At 41.1% G+C, this 21,755-nt stretch overlaps 2 protein-coding genes across 3 annotated transcripts in view; one reads left to right on the plus strand and one right to left on the minus strand.

Moving 5' to 3' along the window:
- Positions 1 to 13,779, plus strand: part of clcn2c (chloride channel 2c) — an 85,484-nt gene extending 71,705 nt beyond the window's left edge. For both annotated transcript variants that reach the window (XM_066666520.1, XM_066666530.1), the window contains 6 exons: positions 1 to 44; positions 225 to 289; positions 3,603 to 3,638; positions 4,601 to 4,705; positions 7,497 to 7,583; positions 8,249 to 13,779. The exon at positions 1 to 44 is cut by the window's left edge and continues 68 nt beyond it. In XM_066666520.1, coding sequence (XP_066522617.1) covers positions 1 to 44; positions 225 to 289; positions 3,603 to 3,638; positions 4,601 to 4,705; positions 7,497 to 7,583; positions 8,249 to 8,443 — 532 coding nt within the window. In that variant the 3' untranslated portion in view covers positions 8,444 to 13,779. The remainder of the gene's footprint in view (positions 45 to 224; positions 290 to 3,602; positions 3,639 to 4,600; positions 4,706 to 7,496; positions 7,584 to 8,248) is intronic.
- A 3,325-nt stretch (positions 13,780 to 17,104) lies between these two features.
- Positions 17,105 to 21,380, minus strand: LOC136671451 (uncharacterized). Its single transcript, XM_066647158.1, has 3 exons — positions 20,963 to 21,380; positions 18,228 to 18,370; positions 17,105 to 17,992 (listed from the first exon to the last, which is right to left on the minus strand). Exons 1-3 carry the CDS (start codon positions 21,378 to 21,380, stop codon positions 17,831 to 17,833), a joined length of 723 nt encoding a protein of 240 aa, XP_066503255.1. The 3' UTR covers positions 17,105 to 17,830.
- Positions 21,381 to 21,755: the final 375 nt, after the last annotated feature.

Here is a 21,755-nt window from a genome sequence, read left to right on the forward strand (position 1 = left end):
TAAGAGACATTCTGTGGTGGAGAGAGGCTCTGAGATCCCCTCAAGTAATTCACACAACACTCATTCACTCATTCATTCATCGTCTGTAACTGCTTCATTCTGATCATCCATAATCTACTCACAACCACAGTGTGCCAGTCTGTCACAGGGCATCACACGTTCACCCAGTCACCCGAGAACTCACACACTCACCCAGTCTCTCTCTCTCTCTCTCTCTCTTTCAGGTCAGGACTCAGGCATTGCTTTGAAGAGTCTGTTCTGTGCTTATCCTGAGGCAGCAGCAGTGGAGGTACCCCCCACACCTCTCTCTCTCTCTCTCTCTCTCTCTCTCTCTGTATTATCATTAGTTAGAGGTTTTCTGTTGATTTTGTTAACATTTTTGCTCCCTGTTTCCTGCTTAAAAGAGCAATAACGTGGAGGGTGTGGTCGCTGCTGACCACAGGAAGCCCAAGCGTGTGCGGATATCGGTCATGGTAAGACCCTCTGACCGTAACCAGACCATGGGCACAAGAAAATAAATTAAAAAATGTCAACCCCAAACATAAAAACATGGCACGTGAAAGTTCATCCAGTCCGCTGTTCGTCTCCATGTCTCTAATCACACACACCCCCCTCCTTTATGTCCGCCTCTGACCTCGGACCATAACCTTACATTCTGATGCTGTGTGTCTACACGGATCAGTCGTCTCCACCAACCACACGGGAGCACTCTAGTCCTACAATCCCAGACTGTAGTCCATCTGTTGTTCTGCATACTGTCAGTATCCCAATAACTCCTGGAGTTGGGATGAACCGACCTGTTCATTGATTATAGGTCTGTCCCAAAACCAAGTGAGCTGACTATGTAGGCAGCGAACTAACCAACGTCTTTCAAATTATTGAGACGCTGTAGTTAGAGAGCGATAGCGTCACAGCTTGTTCCCGCCCACTGCACTCAGCCAGTGTTTACTTCCCGCAGCATCAGTGCTACGGATTTTCCTCTTCCCGTTTTTTCATCGCAAATTTTATTATTACGCTGGGAGAAGAGCGAAATAGACCTGAGTTGTGCTTGTGTTGCATCATGGGATTCCTTCACGGTTGAGGAACGGTTCCATACTGCCTTAAATTTCAGCCAGATTAAGGTATCTCAGTAGGCAGCGTATTTAAGTCTGTGTGTCACACTATGTCATAAAATGCTCTCTATGTCGACAGCTCACTAGGTTTTGCGACAAACCCTATGTTTTGTTGACTATGGTTTATTTGACATTATAAAAAACACACTCGTAATGAGGCGATAATTATGGTTTTACAGCAGAAATTGATCGCACTCCAAGGTCAGAGGCAGCGTAAACTGGACGCTAGCATGCTTTGTGCCAACTGCTGTTTGAGCAGTTGTTTATAACCTTACTGCAAGTAGATGGCGCTGTTTTGTCTCATAACGTCCTCCTGACATTTAGAAATTTAGAACGTAACTCTAGATTTGACATTTCATTATCATTTTTCAAAGTGAGTTTGTTTAATGTTATTATTAATATTATTATTATCTGACTTAGTAAAGTGGTTTTCCATAGCTATAAATCAGCAGCGGTTGTAGCATCCCAATTAACGTTTTGTTGCGATTAATGACTGTAGTTGAGCCTCTGTGGGAGTTTGTGATTTATTATTTTATACAGGAGCTTGTGTTGCATTCTGGGAAAATATTAACAGTAATGGAGATTTTACTGTAACTGTCACTTACAGCACTTTCTGAGTTGTCTGTTTATCCTTGAAGAAACTCTAGGACGGTTTTACTCTTAGTAAACGTGGTAAACACATATGTATGTGCAGTTATAAAACGAATGTGGACATATGTTTGCAGTATCCACTGCACAGTATCCACAGTATCCATTGCACTTCCACCTTAAATGGTGCTGCAGTTCTATTGAATTTAAGGTGGAATGGTACATTTGATTCATTGGCACAAGGATGAGAAGCTTAGAGACATTAATAAAAAGCATCTGGGCTTTGTTTGAGATAAGAATCATTTCTGTGGAGCATTTAATAAAACTGTAAAGATGCCATAATTTTGAACAAAACATTACTGTAGTGTGATATAGTGCTAAATTTGTCTTTATAAAATAATGTTATAAAAACTTATGAAGACTGACACTAAGGCTAACTCCTTTATAGGGTCTTTCATGTCATTATAACACTTCAAAAACAACATTGTCAGACTTCATTAGGGATTGTACCAATCCATTCATAGAGGATTCATGGGAAATGTTGCTTTATTTTAATGTGAATTTAAAATGATAGGATTTTTCATTAATTTTATACCAGACATAAACAAATGGGATTTGTGAGTAATTCCAATATCCCAAATTTAAATTAGCATTATGCTGACATACTATGTTTAATTTTAATTTGATTGTAAAAGCAGTAAACATTTTTAATCAAACATCGAATTTGAAAACTGCTGTATCGTGTAAAGTGGAGAGGTGGAGTGGGAAAATGTGAATGTGAAGTCAAATGTAGCCTTGGGATGTTGGGAACGTCGATCATCAGCATTTGGACAGTTTTGAATTTCATTTGTGAATTATTTTAAATATGATATTTGTCAAATGCCACCATTAAAATGAAGACTCTTGATATTAAACATAAGCTGTTAATTATTGATTATGGTATTGGTGCATTTTTAATTGACGCCTCATTTTCAGTGAACAGCAACAAATCTGAGGCTTTTACACATTTATTTCACAGAAGTTAAACACGAATTCAGATTCAATTAAAATGAAACTATAAATAAACACAAAGTAGTGGAGTGTATGTGCGCGCTTGTGTGTGTGGAGCTGTGAGTGTGTGTTATATATTTGAATGACTTCGTCAGCACTGACGCAGACTTAGACCCCATAGTCTCACTTTCAGAACCCACACATTTATACTCTCTCTCTCTCTCTCTCTCTCTCTCTCTCTCTCTCTCTCTCTCTTTCTCTCTGTGTTCTGTATTCTTTCTGTTTCACCCTCTTCTTCTCTCACTCCTTCTACTCTTCCTACTCTTCCTTTCTTTCAGTTTTTCATTCCTTTCTCTCCTTCCCTTTTTTCTCTCTGCATGTCTCCCTTTCTTCTTTCATTTTCTTTTCTGTCTTTCTTTCTTGGATTGATCCCTCACTCCCCCTTGTTTCTCTCTCTCTCTCTCTCTCTCTCTCTCTCTCTCTCATGCAAAGCTAGCTGTAATAGATTAATTATTTTATTAATAATATGCTTCTATCATTTATTTGGTGTGTGCGTGTGTGTGGGAGAGAGATGTGGGAATCCGCAGAAATTATGTCACTGATTCCATTTTGAGACTGTGGGAATTCAGAGTGAGGAAGGTGGGATGTGTGAAGCTGGGGTGATATTTAAAGGCATTAATCAGCTCTGTGTGTGTGTGTGTGTGTGTGTGTGTGTGTGTGTGTGTGTGTGTGTGTGTGTGTGTGTGTGTGTGTGTGTGTGTGTGTGTGTGTGTGTGTGTGTGTGTTGTATTGTCTGGTTGCATAATCCAACTGTAGGACACTTAGTCTAGGCCATGGCAACAGTTGCTAGGGTTACACCGGGTTCACATAATGTGTGTGTGTGTGTGTGTGTGTGTGTGTGTCTCTCTGCAGGATCCAGATGTTGAAGATGACATGACCATGCGAGAGGTGAAAACGCATACATACCGATATAAACCAATCAGCCACAAGATTAAAACCATTGAACTGACAGGGTCATATGCAGCTGAAGCTCATAGATGCGCAGTCGAGCGAAGGCAAGGGCGTCTGCTCAGATCCCACAGGCCTTGTTTCCGCTGGGCACGGTGCCGGTGCTGGTGCAAAACTTCTGAGTGGTTCTGCAGTTTTCCACAGAATCCCAGGTTCTCGGGCCGACTCATTGATGCCACTCTGGCCCCTAAAGGTCCGCTTACGTTTCTGCATTGAATCGGTGCAGAGTCTAAGCTGTGTAACTCCCCTGCACTGGTGAATATTTGTGCGTTGGTGTCTGCGTCACTGCAGTTACACCACTACACCACAATGTAGTGCACCATGTAGTGGTTATTAAAGGTTATTAATTTCGTTTTTAACAGTTATTAAACTATGTACGGAGCAGAAGCATAAATTGGCCTTTAATCTCGCTGGTCTGGAACCCCGTGAACCCGTGTCCTAGCAACATAGCAGCCACATTCTTGATGAAAAATGTGGTACTAGAAGATCCTCACTGCTGAAAGAATTAATCATGGGCATTCGGACACATGGTGCAGCTGTGTTTGGGGCTGTGTTCCCACGATGACCCCTTCACTCTCTGAGTATCAGTGAGCCTTGGGCTCAGGACCCTGTTGCCGGTCACAGATTGTGCTTTGTGGCAGGTACTGACCACTGCACACACGGAACACTCCACGCGACCTGTTTAGGAGACGCTCCGATCAAACATTGACCATCACAGTGTGGCCTTCAAGGACTGAGCATTCACTCGCTGCACAATATACTCCACACATCAACAGGGGGCGCTGTTTATAACCAGAGTGTTGATCCTTTACACATGCCTTGACAGTGGTTTTAATCTTGTGGCTCTTTGGTGTGTATATAATCATGTGTGTGTGTTTAACATGAGCTCTCTCTTGTTCTAGATTGCAGAGTGGGAGGAGTTACAGCTTGACGAGCAGGTCAACTTCAACAACTGTAAGATTGACCCCGCCCCTTTTCAACTAGTGGAGCGCACCTCGCTGCACAAGGTGTGTGTTTGAGAGGTATTTGTGTGTGTGTGTATTTTGCGCACAATCACACACATACAGACACACACCCCGACATATATACAGTGTCACCAGTGGCGAGAGCAAATAAGTGTTCATCAAGATTCCCACTGCAGTATTACACACTCTCCTACTGAGTGAATGGACACACACACACACACACAGAGAGAGAGAAAGAACTCATTCCCTCTTGCCGCGAGCAGTGGATGTGCTTAATGTCCTCCATTCATCCCCTTCACACACCCACACCCACACACACACACACACACCAGCCTAATTTCCCCGTCCTGCATTTTAAATATTCAAGAGTGAGGTTTTAGCACAGATCCGTCACGGCTCACTCCTCCACAATCCCCTCTTCCTCCTGAACGGCAGCGTCGTAACTTTACTCTGTATGGATTACTGGGGGCTGTTGTTGTAAAGTAGTGTGTGTGTGTGTGTGTGTGTGTGTGTGTGTTCTAACACATTGATCATAAATACAGATTCTATAATCAATCTTTGGAAGCATCTAATCATGCCAATAAGAAAGTGATGAAGTAAGACCCCTAACCTCATGTAAACCAGTTGGATCCATCCAGAACCAGCCCACAGCTCTTTTCCACCAAAAGATCTCTGGCTCTAGTACCGGTTCTGCTCAGGAATCTTGGAACCCTGAATCTCTTCAGCGAACAGCCCCCAGTTTCCACCCATTTTGATGGGAACCAGGGTACGTCATCAGCAGAGGGCGCTGTGGGGGCTGTGTTCCAACATGACGGTGTCTAAATTCAGCTTCAGAGAAAACAGATAGAGTCAGGACAGAGTCATTGTTAATCCACTGTTTACAGCGCAGTCAGATCAGAGTGAGGTGTGATACACACGTGGAAATGATGCAGAGTTCTGAGTCGTCTGCTGAGATCCAGAACAGTGAGGATAGTGGAGAAAAGTAGCCAACACTCTTCGAGTCGTGCTGAAGACAGCCCCAGAAACACACAGATGGAGCATTTTGCTGTTTTTATTTCCTTCTATTTATTTCTATGAATGACCCTTTATTTTATGCTTTATTTAAGGCTCTGAGCTTTTTACGGAGCTCCTTTATCTCGACTCGCCCACAGACACAGTCACTGTTCCTGCTGAAAAATCCACTGTTCTTTGATTCCAGCTGGGAACTGGCTTGCAAACCAATGTGTTTTGGTGGAAACGCAGCAGATGGTTTCAAATTAGGTTCAGAAACAGGAACCGAACCGGACCCACATTAATGGGAAGGGGCTATGAATGAACTTTACTATTGCAGTTCTGACCAGTTCAATGTCATCAGTCTAGAAAAGGTAATGACCCACCCAATAACCTTTACTGGCTACATCTCTGTTAATGAAACTCCTGCTCTCTGTTTGAACCTAAGCATATGCAGACGACCTTTGTTCGGATTGGCTCCTCTAAATCATGCCGAATTTGTAAAAAGTTCAGGCTGAAACACAGCTTAGGACTTGGGTGGGGCCTCTGCTCGACCAGCCTAAAAGGAGCCAGTTGAGGTGGTTCAGGGATCTGTGAGGATGACCCTGGGTGCCTCCTGCTGGGGGGATAGATCTCTTGGCTGGGCAGGGAACACCTGGGGATCCCGTGAAGTAGCTGGGGAAGCTGCAGTGGACAGAGATGTTATGTCAGATGCAGACTGACAACAGATATATGCCAATCAACATCAGTCGCCCCTCAGAAAGCGTTAGGACCACAGTGACGTGTTGGAGTAATCCCTGATAGATGTTTAGCGGTCTTAAAAAGCTTATGAAGGTGTCAGGTATTTGATGCTGTTGCCTTTTGCATTAGCACTGATGTGGTTGCCATGGGAATGGCAGTCTTTAAAGCAGATGGTCACCACATTTGCCTCGGCAGCCCCCCGACTGGGAACTTCTAATCAAAATATTTAACACATGATTAAAATAATTAAAGGGTATCGGATCTCATTTGAGGCTTTAATAGCGCGGATTCCTTTAATTCTACGAAGGCAAGGAGTTCTCCCCCAGCTCCTTCAGCCCCACGCCCACCCACATTCAGTAATATGTTTTATGGGAACAGCAGGAAGATGGATGGTGTGTAAGTGAAAGAAGGGATGACTGATTTTTACCACCATCATATTCCTCTGGGTTGAGTTGGAGTGATGTTTGTGATCCATCATCATTAGTTCTTCATTTTTGTGATGCTCTGGTGGCTGCCATCAGATCCTTACAGCAATGTTTCAGCTTCTAATGTGAGGCCTTTGTAGCCTTCTAGGAGAGACGTTCCCTAGAAATAATTACCCTTCATTGCAGAAGAATGTTTGGATGTGTCCACAAACTATTGGCCGTGAGTGAGTGAGTGAGTGAGTGAGTGAGTGAGTGAGTGAGTGAGTTAACTAATTAACTAGCTAGCAAACTAACTAATTAACTAGCTAGCAAACTAACTAATTAACTAGCTAGCAAACTAACTAGCGAACTCACTCACTCACGATCCATGTTCAAAAGACAGTCAATGTTACATTTCTGGGGGGGGGGGGGTTACGTCAGACTACAGTGTAGGGTTCGCATTGACGTGGGAACTACATGGTTGCTACGCTGTAGGGTTCAACGCAAGCCTAAAGTTACCATAAACCTTTACGTATGTTTAAGTAAGGGTTTATGTTTACGTTTATGTTGTTGCCAGTGATTATTAAAAGCTTAGGAATCATGACCCACACTACAGTGTCTTTATTATTAATAATACAGTTATAGCACTTACATCATGTGACGTGACGGTCACTAAATATTCATCATGTGTTTTTCAGACTCACACCATTTTCTCGTTATTGGGACTGGACCACGCTTATGTCACCAGCATTGGACGCCTCATAGGAGTCGTATCGCTGCGAGAGGTACTCGTCCACTTTTGTAAATGCTCTGTGAACTTTGATGCAGTTGTTTGCCATCATCTTAGACATGTGCAGTCAGTCTTTTTCTCCAGTGATTGTTTTTGACAGTTGTGTGTGACCCCTAGTGGCCTGGAGGTGTCACGCTTTCTGTACTAATATCTACTGTAAACACGTTCCCATGCTCTATGGGCATAAACTGGCGTGAACTAGTTGTTAGACTTTTTTTCTGTCACATGTGAGTTGCACTAAGGAAAGCAAATGTAAACAAGATATTAAAGAAACACTTGGTGGGAACATTTAAACATTATTAATATGATATATTAATATAATTTATTTAAACATAATAATAATAATAATAATATTAATATTATTATATATATATATATAGTATTAATATATAGCATTACATATATATTAAATATAGTAATCTACAGATTGAACAGGGGTACGACATATTGTGCAAGAGTGTGTGTGTGATTAGGAAGGTGTTAGCTCTCTAGCCTTAGCTTGAATTTGCCATAGCTATGTTTATGCTCCACAGAGTGGGCCCTGCACATGGAGGCTGCCATGTTTAAGATGATTTAATACAGAATCTCTAACACATTCAGATCACTATGTGACAAACCATAACCAAAATGAACTAGAACATTATTTATTCTCTGTTATAGCTGCGCAAGGCCATCGAGGGCTCTGTGACGGTGAAGGGGGTGAAAGTGCGCCCCCCTCTGGCCAGCTTCCGGGACAGCGGCACGAGCAGCAGCGATGCGGAAGTGACAGAGCTCCACAAACTGTGGAACCGGCACACGAACCTGACCCTGCCTCAGGACCACCAGCCCTCAGACTCGGACGAGAAGTCCCAGTGAGCGAGGGAAAGGGGACAAAAAGACAAAGAAAGAAAGGGACCAAGGAAAAGGACATGACGGACCACAGTTGTGCGCTGCGACACAACATAAAAATTTATTTTTAATGTAGGAGCGATGGACTAAAACAAAACAGGGGCTTTCTGGAATTATTTGGCTCCGCCCACTTAGTATCCACCCCTTTTCCCACCCCATCCTTCCATGCTCTGCCCCTTTCTGCACTGACTCTCCAAGGCGAGGACATTAAATCAGTCTTGTTTGTTTGTTTGTTTGTTTGTTTGTTTGTTTGTTTCAAAAAGGGACTTGACATCTAGTTTTATCCTCTTCCTCTATATACTTTTCTCCTTTTCCTCTCTTTCATTTTACCATTATTCATCCTCAACTTTCGAGAGCGTCTTCCCACTTCAAGTGCAATTTTGCGAGTCATAGAGAAAGAGAGAGGAACAGAGAAATCCATATTTTGCACATTTTTACTCACAATTCTGAATTTCTTCGTAACTTTCTTCGTAAGTTGCTCTGAGAGTAACACATCCTTGAATGCTGACCAGTATTCTCTCTGTCACATACACTGACCACTAAACAGGCCTTTTCAGTCCACAGGCTGATTTTGTAGCTGTTTCTTACACATGAATTGTCTCTTAATTTTCGCCACAAAGTTGTGTGCTAACTTAGCTACTGGCTGAAATCTTATTTTTATACTCTTTTTTTTTTAAACTACAACTACAGATCGTTGAGCTTGGATCAAAGCAACCAGACTCACATACGTTAACACTAAGAAATAAAATCATCGATTGAAACAGACCACAGTTAATTACACTTCAGTTACCAGCTATGGTTTATATCACAACCAGGAGCAAACTCAGAGGTTGTTAGCTTAAATAATGCTTGCCTTTTACAATTTAACTTCGTAATTTACCTCAGCATTTAGATTCTGTCTAAAGACGTCTGGCAAATTTGCTGCTGTTCCGACAACATCCACTAACAGTATTTAAGATCTTTTTAGTGAAAAGCATCGTAAGACTGTCTCTGTTAGAGGTAGTTAAAAGCTGTTTTTATACTTCAAACAAAATGTCTCCTCTGGTTTGAGTTAAGTTCAGAAGGTAGATCACCTCAAACCGACTGAACTCCTAATCACTGCCTCTCTCCTTCTGTGACTCCGCCTCCTAAAAGTGATTGGTCCTAATTGCCATTTGGTTCATTTTGAGACTCCTTCCACTGACTGTGATGAGTCCAAATCGCTGTCTCATTTGTTTGGAGACTCCTCCCACTAATCGCGATTGATCCTTAACTTCCTAAAGGACTTCTTGATAGGTTGTAATTCCTGCTTAGTTTGTTCTGAGACTCCTCCCCCTGACTGCGATAGGTCTTAATCACTTCCTCAGTTGTTCTGAGGCTCCTTCCCCTGAATCTGACTGGCCCTAATCACTTCTTAGTTTGTAATGAAACTCCTCCCCCTTGCTGTAATTGGTCATAATCCCTGTGAAGTTCATTCTATGACCTAATTTTTTGACCTAAAGTATACGTTTAGTTTAGAACCTGAACGCTAACCGGTTACAGACGTAGAGAGGTGATAACTGTGCTTGTCTTCACTCTCCCAGCCTGGTGATGGGGGTGTCATAGCTTAGGGGGCACTGGCAATGACTAAAGCTGGGGAGAAAATTGGGTAATAAGGAATGCTAACTTGTTAGCACCATTAGCCTCATAGATCCATTGTAAAACAGAAAGGCAAACTGAGGTGAAGGGAATGTAATATCCCTCTCATGTCCCAAACTGGAAAACTTAATAAATATTACAGATCTAAAGAAAGTTGCCGGGAATCTTATGATGCGAAACTTTATTGTCGCGGTCCAAACCTGAATATGTATCTTCTTTACAGGAGAAGGAAAACACTGTCTTAATTTTCAATGGGAGTCAATGGAAAAAGATTTTATTCAGAGTAATTTAGGAGCATTTCTATTTGTCCATTCATCCTAAAGTTGTCATACAGTGTGGAGGATAACTGCTATGTTCAAATGATGTAGTAAACTAAACATCCACAAAAAGTAAGACACGGTTTTCTTTGGGGAGCACAGATCGATTTTCTGATTTCTTTACAGTGGTGGTGATAGGAACCAGACATCATACCCTCTAAAACATAATTACAGCCGTTTCCTTTACCCTCCACGTCCACAGTGACACTTCTGAGTGTTTGGAGTGAGATGGTAAAAAAAAGTGTCACTTTTAGACGTCAAAAACTCGTCTAGACGTCTGTTTCCATTCACCACCATTGTGAACAAATCTTACCGCAGTGCCTTTGTTTACAACACAACTATTTGCATTTGCAGATCTCTCTCTCTCTCTCTCTCTTTCTTTCTCTTACTCTCTCTCTATCTATCTCTTAGTCTCTCTCTATCTCTCTCTCTCTCTGACACTCTCTCGCTCTCTCTGTCTCTGTGTCTCTCTCTGACACACTATCTCTCACTCTTTCTATTTCTCTCTCACTCACTCTGTCTCCCTCTCTGACACTATCGCTCTCTCTCTCTCTCTCTCTCTCTCTCTCTCTCTCTCTCTCTTTGTGACCAAAAAACAAAAGAAAATAGGAATTAGCAAAGTAACGAGACAAAAGAATAAAAAACAGACGAATCGCTCTTACGCTAATGTTGACTTTTGTACCGACTTTTGTTGTTGTTTGTTTATTTACGAGCTGATTCGATATTGATTCACCACTGACAAGTGTCCATCATCTCATCTTGACCTATCAGCTTTGTGGAGGGCGGGTCTAACTTGGTTTTGATTTGATGGCGCAGCTTAGAAGTCTGATTATTATTATTATTATTTTAGGTTTACAAATTTAATATATATTTAATTTGTCACTCATCATAAAAGTACTGAACAAATTAACTTAAGATCAAGCTTTGTTTTTTTTTTTTTTTTTTTTTTTTGCGTTTATTTCCTGATGACTCAAGTCTTTACTGGGAAATGTATTCACTTTGTATTAGCCACGGCCAGAAATGTTTGGTGTATTTTTCTACAATGGACATAGCGTCTCGGTTGCACATTTTGGGGGGAAAAAAGAAATCTAATGATGTCATCAGTAATCTCAGAGATGTTCAGTGTCCATTTTTATTTTACTTGGTTTTAGGTTTTTTTGGAGGAAGGTTGTTTGTTTTTGCGTCTTTTGTTCAGCTCTGGAGCGACAATGCTAATGCTAATGTTGCTAACAATCTCTCGAAGCCAATAGTCACCTAAATCTCCTCAAACCTTCGTTTAACAACACAAACCGAATGTTTACCCAAGATCGATGGTATAAATAGATGCTGGAATATTGCTGTAAGGATTTGATGGCATTCTTCTTAGGCATTAATAGTGGTTCAGTTCAGTCGCTCCAACTCATCCCAGGGGTATTGGTTGTTGTTTCATTGATTGGCTTGAAGACTTGAGGCTCGTGTGCAGCTACTTCAGAGATTCCAATTGTCAGTATCCCCAATGTGTGCATTTAAAACGAAAACCGTAGATGTGGTTTGAGTAAGTTGAGAGGTTTTCTTAGAATAAGATTTGTGTGACTATTAATTTCAAGTGTTTGTTAACAACATTAGCCTCGTAGCACCATCGCCGAAATCTAAAGAAACAAACATTTGGACACCAGCCATATCTGGATTGACTGAATATCTGCACTGGACGATTTAGTTTTGAAACCACTTTACAGTAAGACTATCTTCATCTTGAGTTCATTCAGGGTTATTACACTATAGAAATCAGTAATAAGCAGTTATAACAGAAATAAAAGAGCAGCAGTGACCTGTTGCTTGCCAAATAGTGAGTCGATGACTATGAGAAATAACAGTCAATTTTACTCATATTTGAGGTAATGCTTGTAGCTGGTTATTAATTGTTTATAATTTGTTTATTGCATAGTAATAACTGGCAATAAACAATTTTATACCTTATTTTAGGGTAGGTTCATTGTAAAGTGGTATTTTTTACAGATTCTTCTCACTTAAGTGCCTACAACATCTCAAGCGAATGTTATCCTAGCATGGGTTCAAAAATATTTGTCCACCCCACTCCAGAAACACAGATCCATGCCTTTTATACACTCCTAATACACACATGAGAAAGTGTACTGTAGCTGTGTCACCTGTAACCACGGTGACAATTCCTAAAAATGGGTAAATGGGACAAGAGTTTTTGTTTGTTTGTTTTTTGTTGTTTTTTTCTGGAGCAGTAAATTTAATTTAAAAATCAGAAGTGTAATAAATATTTATTAACAATCATGTTCAGAAAATCAAATTGCGTAGAGCAATAGGACTTTTATTTTTTATTAATAATAATAATTATTATTATGATTTTGATCAATGTTCTAAAGCTAATGAAGCTGTGCAATAACACTGTTGTTTGTTTATGTATGCACATGTGTCTAACTACATTTAAAAACCTTAACAACCTTTAAAAAGAAAGAAAGAAAGAAAGAAAGAAAAAAAGAAAACGGTTGCAGATCAGGCCCAGTCCTGTGGTAACATTAGTAGAGTTTGAACTCATGAGTATTAAAATAAATAAAGTAATAATGAAGATAAAAATAAAATACGGAGCCCCAGATGTTCAGACTGCTGTAAGAAATCGGTTTTGAGGGAATCATTTTCATTTAGAGCGATTTTTTTTAATGCCTGTTTTCTAAATTAATATTTTCCTGTATACTAGTCATTCTCTTGTTTTCTGTAAATCATGTGCTGTTTTTGAATTTGTTAACTCTGTTTTAGCTCATTCATGCCATTTACACTCTTTTTGTTTCGATTATTTACTCCTATTTTTAAAATGTATTTATTTATTTATTTACAGCCATCATTTTGTAATTCCTTCCCACAATTTACAACTCATTCTGTTGTTTCATTTAACATCATACAAAACATTCTTAGCCCAAAAAAAAAAAAAAATCCATTCAGTTGAGTGCACTCTTTTCAATTTGTGACCGGAATTTCTTACAGATCAATATATATATACTTACAATAAAATATATACTTAGTGTGTTTAATCACATTTTCTTTAATAGTTTGCACAATAAAACCATTCAAAATGATAGAATTATTTGTAAATTGTGAGAATGAAGAGATTATAAAATTGAAATTCCCTCTAAACTGTTCCATCAAAATAGATTTTTTCCCTTATGTTTTCTCTGGGGCTCCACAGTTGGGACCCTAAGGGAATTCTGGGATGGAACAGAAAGCCTCCTCATGGGGAAAAACAACTGGAAAACAAATATAGAAACAAACGCACACGTGCGCCTTGCTATTTTTCCACAGATGAATAGAAAGAAAGAATAGAGAGAAACGAGTGTTGTTTTTATTTGTATCAGGGACGAATAAAGAGACTTTTAACATAGAAGTTGTATGTGACTGGGTTGTATGGCTTTTGCTTTCGTCTGCTCGGCCTCTCCTCTGTCCTTTTTCCTGTTGTTCCTTCATCCCTTCGTGTTTTAAAACAGATAAACAGCATATGCTTCCACAGCTGGCTGCTATGTGGCTGGGGGCGTTTCCATGGTGATTTCTCGCCCTCTGATTGGCTGTGAGTGGTTAGGATTTGTGATTTGGGAAAGTAAGTAGGTTGCTAAGTCCCAGGGTACGTTTCAGGTGCGTGAGTGGTGTTCTCTGGAGAGATGGGAGACGTCTGACCTGATTGCTCAGTCTGTCTGGGATTAGTATCGCTGGACTGTAAACAATAATAATAACAACAACAATCAAAATAATAATAGTTTTCTCAAGTTAATCCCGTACACAGTAAGCGAACTGAAGTGGACAGTCCATAGTTCTGAGAACAGCTTCCCCTTCTTTCTTTCATTTTCTTTTTTGTTATTTCCTTTAATTCTCTCCAGCTCCACGTCCTTTCAGACCCACAGTTTTGAGTTGGGAGAAATGGAACCCAGCAAACACATCCATGTGGGGCCCAAACACGCTCTCCAGGGTACCACCAAGTTTGTCCAGGTTTAAATATCAGCCCCCATATGGATGGAGATTTCTTGTGGATCTTTGGTCACTGTTCTTCCAGGAAGGATTTACCCTAGATGTAGGAACATTGCTGTGAGGATTAGTTGGCATTCAGCCACAAGAATGTTACATAAGCCAGGTGCTGATGCTTTTACCAAACGTTTGAAGCAGAATGTGATTTCAGACGAGAGCCACCTCACAATGATCCACTTAGTGGAGAGTAATGGTCATTTCAGATTTGATTTCCCCCTCTGTCTTTTCATCTTGGACACGGTGGCGTTGTCTGAGCATCGACGGAAACGGCAGAGTCACCTTAAGGCTGCGCTCCAAATTGGAAGTGAAAAGATCTGTGGATATTTGATTGCCTGGTGTTCAGAAAGGCAAGGAAAGGGCAGATACATATTGGGCAGATACATACTGGAACCGCAAATTGGGTTTGAGCGTCTGCAATCTCGTACCAAACAAAAGCCAACAAGGTTTTAAATCCAGACAAAAGGCTGATTCATGCTTCTGCTGGGACTCAAAGCAGAGTCTGTGCTGTAGCCTACGCATTTGTGAGCGTTTATACTTCGGTGTCTGCGTCTCAATTACACTGCCGCAACTTTAGGGCTGACTCTCAAATGTATTCTTCTACATGTGATGTACATTATTAGATTTATAATCTGTGACGTGCACTATGCAGTGAGAAGTGTGCTAATTGGAACAGAGTGTAGTTTACATGCTATTCCAGGAAAAAAAATAAATACAAAGCTAGCACTTTCTTCCGGTGTGATCCCATTTATCATAGTGCTAATTTTCCCTTGTTCCACCTTTTTACTCATTCCGTGACGCCGTATGGAGAAGAGGACATCCTAGGTTTAGCTTGATCCATGTTCATCCGACTGTGGACCAATCACTGCCATTGTGGTCTGCAGAGGTTAGGGTCAGGGTGAGGCTACGGCGTAGGGTACTCCTTAGAGTTCATATCAATGTGTTACCTACTGCATAGGTTTGACACAGAAGCATAAATTGGCCTTTAAACTGAGATGTTTAAAGCGGGATCCTCTGGAGAGTTCTCTGAAGTGATGAAGTTCCATCCAGAACCTACGGAATGAGCTGGATTGGTGTTTATCGAGAACTAATTATCCAAAAATCAGTTTTTGTGGCTGGATGCCATCATAGTCTCACAGCAGTGTTTGCACAGTTACTGTAAGCCCTCACAAAAGAGTACAAAAAGGTGTCATAAACCAGACCTTTCACATTCCAAAAGGAGCACCAATCACTCAGTGTCTATAAAAACCTTGCTTTGTGCACAGGAGCACAGTCCTGTTGGAACAAGGTGCAACCTTCAGCAAACTGTTACATAAAGTTTATAAAGTACAGTATATAATAATCTAAAACCTTCATATGATGTAGAATAGGCATCGCCCTTCGCAGGACGTAAATTGACCTTGCAAACTCGACAAGTTATTTGACCTAGCAAACCCATCAGGTTTCAGAGGGAGGGGCTAAGTTTTAGGGGTCTAATACATGAACGTTTATTGATTGAGCAATGGTAATCCTTCTCAAGCTGGGAAGTGAACCCTGCTGTGGTGGGTGTAGGACAGTGGTGTTATTCACAATATAGACTCTTAACTCTATACTCTTAGGTTAACCCCAAACTCGCGACTTTATAGATTCTTCCATCAGTCCATTCATCTGCCCAGAGGATATTTCCTGTGCTCAGTGGTCTCAAGTTTTAGTTCAGATTGTAGTTATTTATGTAATAGGTCTAGAGCAAATTTTGTCTGGTTCTACTTTTCCCCTAAGGTTTTACAAATCCCTGTATGGGTTAATAATAATAATAATATTAATAATAATAATAATAATAATAATACATTTTATTTATAACATATTTATAGGGAAAAACCTATAAGCACAACAAGCTACAGAGAACAATTTGTGTGTGTGTGTGTGTGTGTGTGTGTGCGTGCACGTGCGTGGGGAACATGGAGGGTATATGATGTGTGGTGTATGAGTTATGACAAGCATGAGATTTAATTTTGCTTCTCTTAAAAGTGTGTGTCAGAACGATTAGCATCCAGGAGCATGCGCTACACAACACACACACACACACATGATCTCATCACAAGACAGTAACTACATTAGCACCCTACAGAACTGAACAGGAGGAAGAACTATGAGTGTGTGCAAAAGTTGTGGGGCTTTTGTCAAAATACTGGTGTGTTGACATTCAAACTGAAAGCTAGAGAAGTATTTCTGAGAGCACACAGGAACTCCCAGGTGGATGCTAGTATGTTGCTAGATGGTTACCTGGGTGTAGCTAGGCAGAATTCCTAGGTGGTTGCTGTGGTATAGTAAGGTATGTGTGATGGTTGCTGGAATGGTATTGCAGGTGTTTTGAGGATGTTGTTAAGGTGCCGCAATGATTTTTTTTTTTTTTTTTAGGTGTTTAACCTGAGGTTTCAGTTGATTGCTTTTAGGGTATCCATTATGGGTGCTACAATCTTGCTAGAAGGTTATTATGGTATGCCTACTGTTTCATGAAGAGGTTTTTACAGTATTTCAGCTGTTTCCATTGGATGCTAGGTTTTGCTTGTTGTTTATAGTGTTTCAGTTGGTTGCTAGGTGTTGCTAGTAGTGTAACAGTGTTTGAGTTAGTTGCTAGGTGTTGCTTGTTGTTTATAGTGTTTCAGTTGGTTGCTAGGTGTGTAACATAGTGTTTAAGTTAGTTGCTAGGTGTTGCTAGTTGTGTAATATGGTGTTTCAGTTTGTTGCTAGGTATTGCTAGTTGTTTAATATAGCATGCGGCTGTTTCCGTTGAGGCTACAGCAGGGTGTGGTACACTTCATAGCATTAACATTGATTTAGCGTAGTTCCTGACACTGCAAATTCAAGCTTTGCTTTATAGGAACTTTCTGTAATGTTTTTAAATATTTTTAATCCAGAGTTGGATTGATCTGCAGAATCGAGCTGATAGCGAGTGAAGGCTAAAAGAATTAGCACAGATGCTGAAGTACTTTCCATTCAGTCAGTCCAAAACAACACTAGCAAGATTGGTAATATTTGGTATAATTTTATTCATTATTATGCATTTATCATTTAATATTCAATATTAAAAAAGTAGAAAACATTCCACTCTGTTATATCACCATGCAATAACAAGTATCCTTAGCGTTAGCTCCTTCCTATCATGCTAATTCACCACACATGCTAAAGTCATTTGAGTGTAAAGTCATTACTGTTTCTGTAAACTAATATTCCTGGTAAATCACCATAACACACAAATTGTATCCACAAACTCCCTTTGGTTAGGCCTAAGTTTAGGTTTAAGGTTAATGTTAAAAGACAGGATTACAGCATTTTTTTCTGCTGGTCAGGCACCTGAAAAAAACATCTAAATCTATGCAGTGTGAACTATATTTTGTACACATTGTATGAACCCAGGACTGATCTAGGTAGAGGTCCCAGAGCTCAGAGACTTGGTGTTACGTCTCACGCTGACCAGGAGTGTCCCATCTGCTGTCAGAGTTCCACAAACAGACAGGGGGTCCATGTCCTCTGGCAGCAAGGACTTATGGGTAAACTTGTCCCTGGCAGTTCCGTCGTCCCCAACCTGGAAAACCAGCAGAAGTGTGATATTTGTCAGTTCCTAAAATACCATATTAACAAGTCATGCAGTTACATTGACTCTGGAGCAGCTGTACATGATTTAGATGACCATGCTCGGTGCTTCAAGTGAGCTAGAAGAGTTTAAAGCCTACAGTGTTTCTTTCCTAAGTGTAATTTTGACACTTCTGCACATCTTTTGCACTAGGATAATAAGCACCAATTACAAAGGCAGCACAAACCTTCTCAGCGTGTATAACTACACTGCGATTGAAGGCCATCACCACTATGTCATGTGGCTCAAACTGGCTCACGTCCACAGACAGGTGATAGCTGTCTCCCACATCCTGAACTGTACCCAGAGTGGTGGGACCCCCGGAACTGGCTGAAAGGACAGGGAGAGGAGTTATCGACGCGAAGACACGAAGACAAACGAAGTGGGATTCTTCTATAACAACTTTCTGCTGTTGTTTTGTTGTTTCATGAAATTGATAATATTTTATAACATCATAATTACAAACATAAGAGCTGATGGTGACATATGTGTCCCAAGGCCTTTCTAAGGTCTGGAAAGTTCCCTTCACAGCTTTTTCCTTCACTTTAAATCATGACATTCCTAAGTGACGTTTACTGAGCATCCTGGATGCAGTCACATGACCATTTGCAGAATGATGGTGTGCTTGATGGCGACACAGAGACCATACAGATGCTTATTGTTAAAGCACATTTTTGTTTCTGAAGTTTGTTCCAACTTTTTTAACAATTCCAATGGTTTAGAACTTTGGAAATAAAAGTTACAAAATTACAAAAGTTACAAAAAAAAAATGTTCCATGTGGTTTCCTTGGTGTGTTTTGCGTCTCTCAAAATCTGGTTTTACACTGAACTGAATCTGGGCTCTTAAGGGTTAAGCTTTACTAAAGATTTACTAAAGTTCAAATCTTTCTATACATTGCTTTGAACATAAAGAATATTATAATCATATTCATTAGCATCAAATTCCTTAGCTTCACGATCATTTTACACAGCGTCTAACCACGAGAGAACAGCCACTAAACAAGAACCTGCTTCCAGAACCAGGACCTGATTCACCTGGTGGAGAAGTGGAAAAAGAGTAGAGTTGAGTAGCAACCATGCTGTAGAAACACACGAATAGCTCCAGATTAGTTTGGGCAAAACTATTGCTAAGAGAAAAAGCTCTTCTTCAGGAACATAAAAGAGTGTTTGAATTTGAGTTTGAAACAGTGCCACCAGTGGACAGGTGCTCACTTAGTGAACATTAAATACCTACAAAAATTAATAAAGAAGCAAAGTATAAAATCTGTTTCCATGTTGGGGATGTTCCGGACTGTTCTGGGTGGTCTTGACTTCATTTGTCTTTTTAAGTCTCGAAGTGATTGTGATGTCTCCCGCTGGTCACACACAGGGTGCTTTGCTACTGTCGCTAATGCGGCCTTTAAGTGCTCATGGCTCCACTGTCCAACAGTGTGAGGAATTACTCTCTCTCTCTGTCTGTGTCTGTCTCTCTCTTCCTCTCTCTCTCTCTCTCTCTCTCTCTCTCTCTCTCTCTCTCTCTCTCTCCCTCTCTCTCTCTCTCTCCACAGATGAGCTAGTGGCCAGTCTGGAGCCCAGTCTGTGACAAATAGCATCCTGGGAGAAATAAAATCTTGCAGGAGAAATGACCGCCCGACATCTCCTCCATTATTCAGAGCTGAGAGGGAGAGTCCAGGTCCTGAGGCTAATGCCAATATTTTACTACCATTTTATAGCTTTGGTTATTTGCAGATATTTCAGGTCCAATGTCCAACACTTACATTGTATTAAACTGCGGGGTTCCTACTCGACTCTGCTTCTCCATCAGGTCCTGGTCCTGCTCTGTACAATATTTCACCAGCTTCTTCTCAGAAACCTAAGCTGAAAAGCTGCCTTAAGTTTTTAAGTTAAATCCAAATAGAATTACTATTATTTCAGTCAAGTTTGGCTTTGAATTCCTTTCTGCAAATGGATCTGACTTTAAACCGTGTGTTGTTTCAATGTAACGACCTGAGAGTCATGCAGTTATTCCATTTAACGAGGGGATTTGAGTTTTAAGATAAAAACGTATTAACTCACACACACACACACACACACACACACATACTCACTCACACACACACACTCACACACACACACACACACATACTCACTAACACACACACACACACACACATACTCACTCACACACACACACTCTCACACACACACATACTCACTCACACACACACACACACTCACACACACACACATACTCACTCACACACACACACTCTCACACACACACACACACACACACACACACACACACACACACACACATATACCTGTGGACATTTTCAGAAACTCACCCAGCCACACACACACATACTCACTCACACACACACACACACACACACACACACACACACACACACACACACACCTGTGGAAAATTTCACACACGCACCCAGTCACACACACACACACACAAACACCTGTGGACAGTTTCAAAAACTCACCCAGACACAAACACACACACACACACACACAAACACAGACACACACACACACACACACACACACACACACACAGACACACACACACGCACACAGACATCTGTGGAAATTTTCACACACTGTTCTGGTGACCAATCAAATCGGTCCTTTTCAGACAAGTAGCACTTAATGCTATCATTTTTGCCCTGCACCACCAGGACAGGACACTGAGGAGTAAGGTGTTATAGACGCACACGACTAGGTCCTTCACTGGGATTGTTTGGATTGTATGAAGCCAAAAATGCAACCAACGTCTGGAACTGAACTTGGATGGTGTGGCATCTTAAAGCTTAAAGCAGGTCCCCGCTCTCTTTCATCCCCCTCTCTAGCCTTCATTACCCTCACTTCTCCATCCCCCCTCCCTCCCTCACACAGGACAGAAGGAGCATGCATCATCACCGCTCTTACCTTCATCTCCATGACTCCCATCACCTTGGTAACCCCTAAGGTCTCCCTGGAAACCGCCAACAGATTCTCTCTCGCTCCTGCAGCTCCCAAACGAATCCCGGTCCCCAAAAGTGCTCAAGTCACCACCATAACTTGAGAAGCTACCCTCCAGGTGGCCCTGGTGTGGAAGGTAGGGCCCTTTTGGATGGTTGCTGAAGGCTGTAGAGGACAGAGGACCCTCCCTTAGATGGTCGCTAAAGACTGTCGAGGACAGAGGATCATCCCCAAACAGGGTTTGCGATCCACGACTGCGGAAGGATTGGAAGAACGGGTCTGTGCCCGAAGAGCCCTCTGTCTGAACTGAACTGATGCTGCTGCAGCTGTACCGCGATGAAGAGCGAAAGGAGGATGAGGAAGAAGCCTTGGTCAGTGAGGTCATGGTGGAAGGACGAATATCAAGGGCCTGACTTGTGGCTCAGTCAAAAGACCAGGATACAATGGGATATCCTGGAATATTACGACCAATACGGAAACACTATGGACAACCCTGAAATACTGCAATCGATCCTCTATACCACCTGATTGCACTTGGCCTGTCTGGAAGACTATTACCTGTCCTGGAATATCATGACCAATATTAGAATGATCTTAAAAAACTACCACGATTAATTCTGGAATACTAGCCGAACATGGAATGCGGCAGTGAATCCTTGAATGCTGCAAACAAATATGTAACACAAACAGCAATACTGTGACCAAACTTGTAGCACTACAACCAATCCAGGAATATTGCGAGAAATCCTAGAATACTTCA

This window comes from Hoplias malabaricus, chromosome 1 (genome assembly GCF_029633855.1).
Source record: "Hoplias malabaricus isolate fHopMal1 chromosome 1, fHopMal1.hap1, whole genome shotgun sequence".
NCBI classification, from domain to species: domain Eukaryota; kingdom Metazoa; phylum Chordata; class Actinopteri; order Characiformes; family Erythrinidae; genus Hoplias; species Hoplias malabaricus.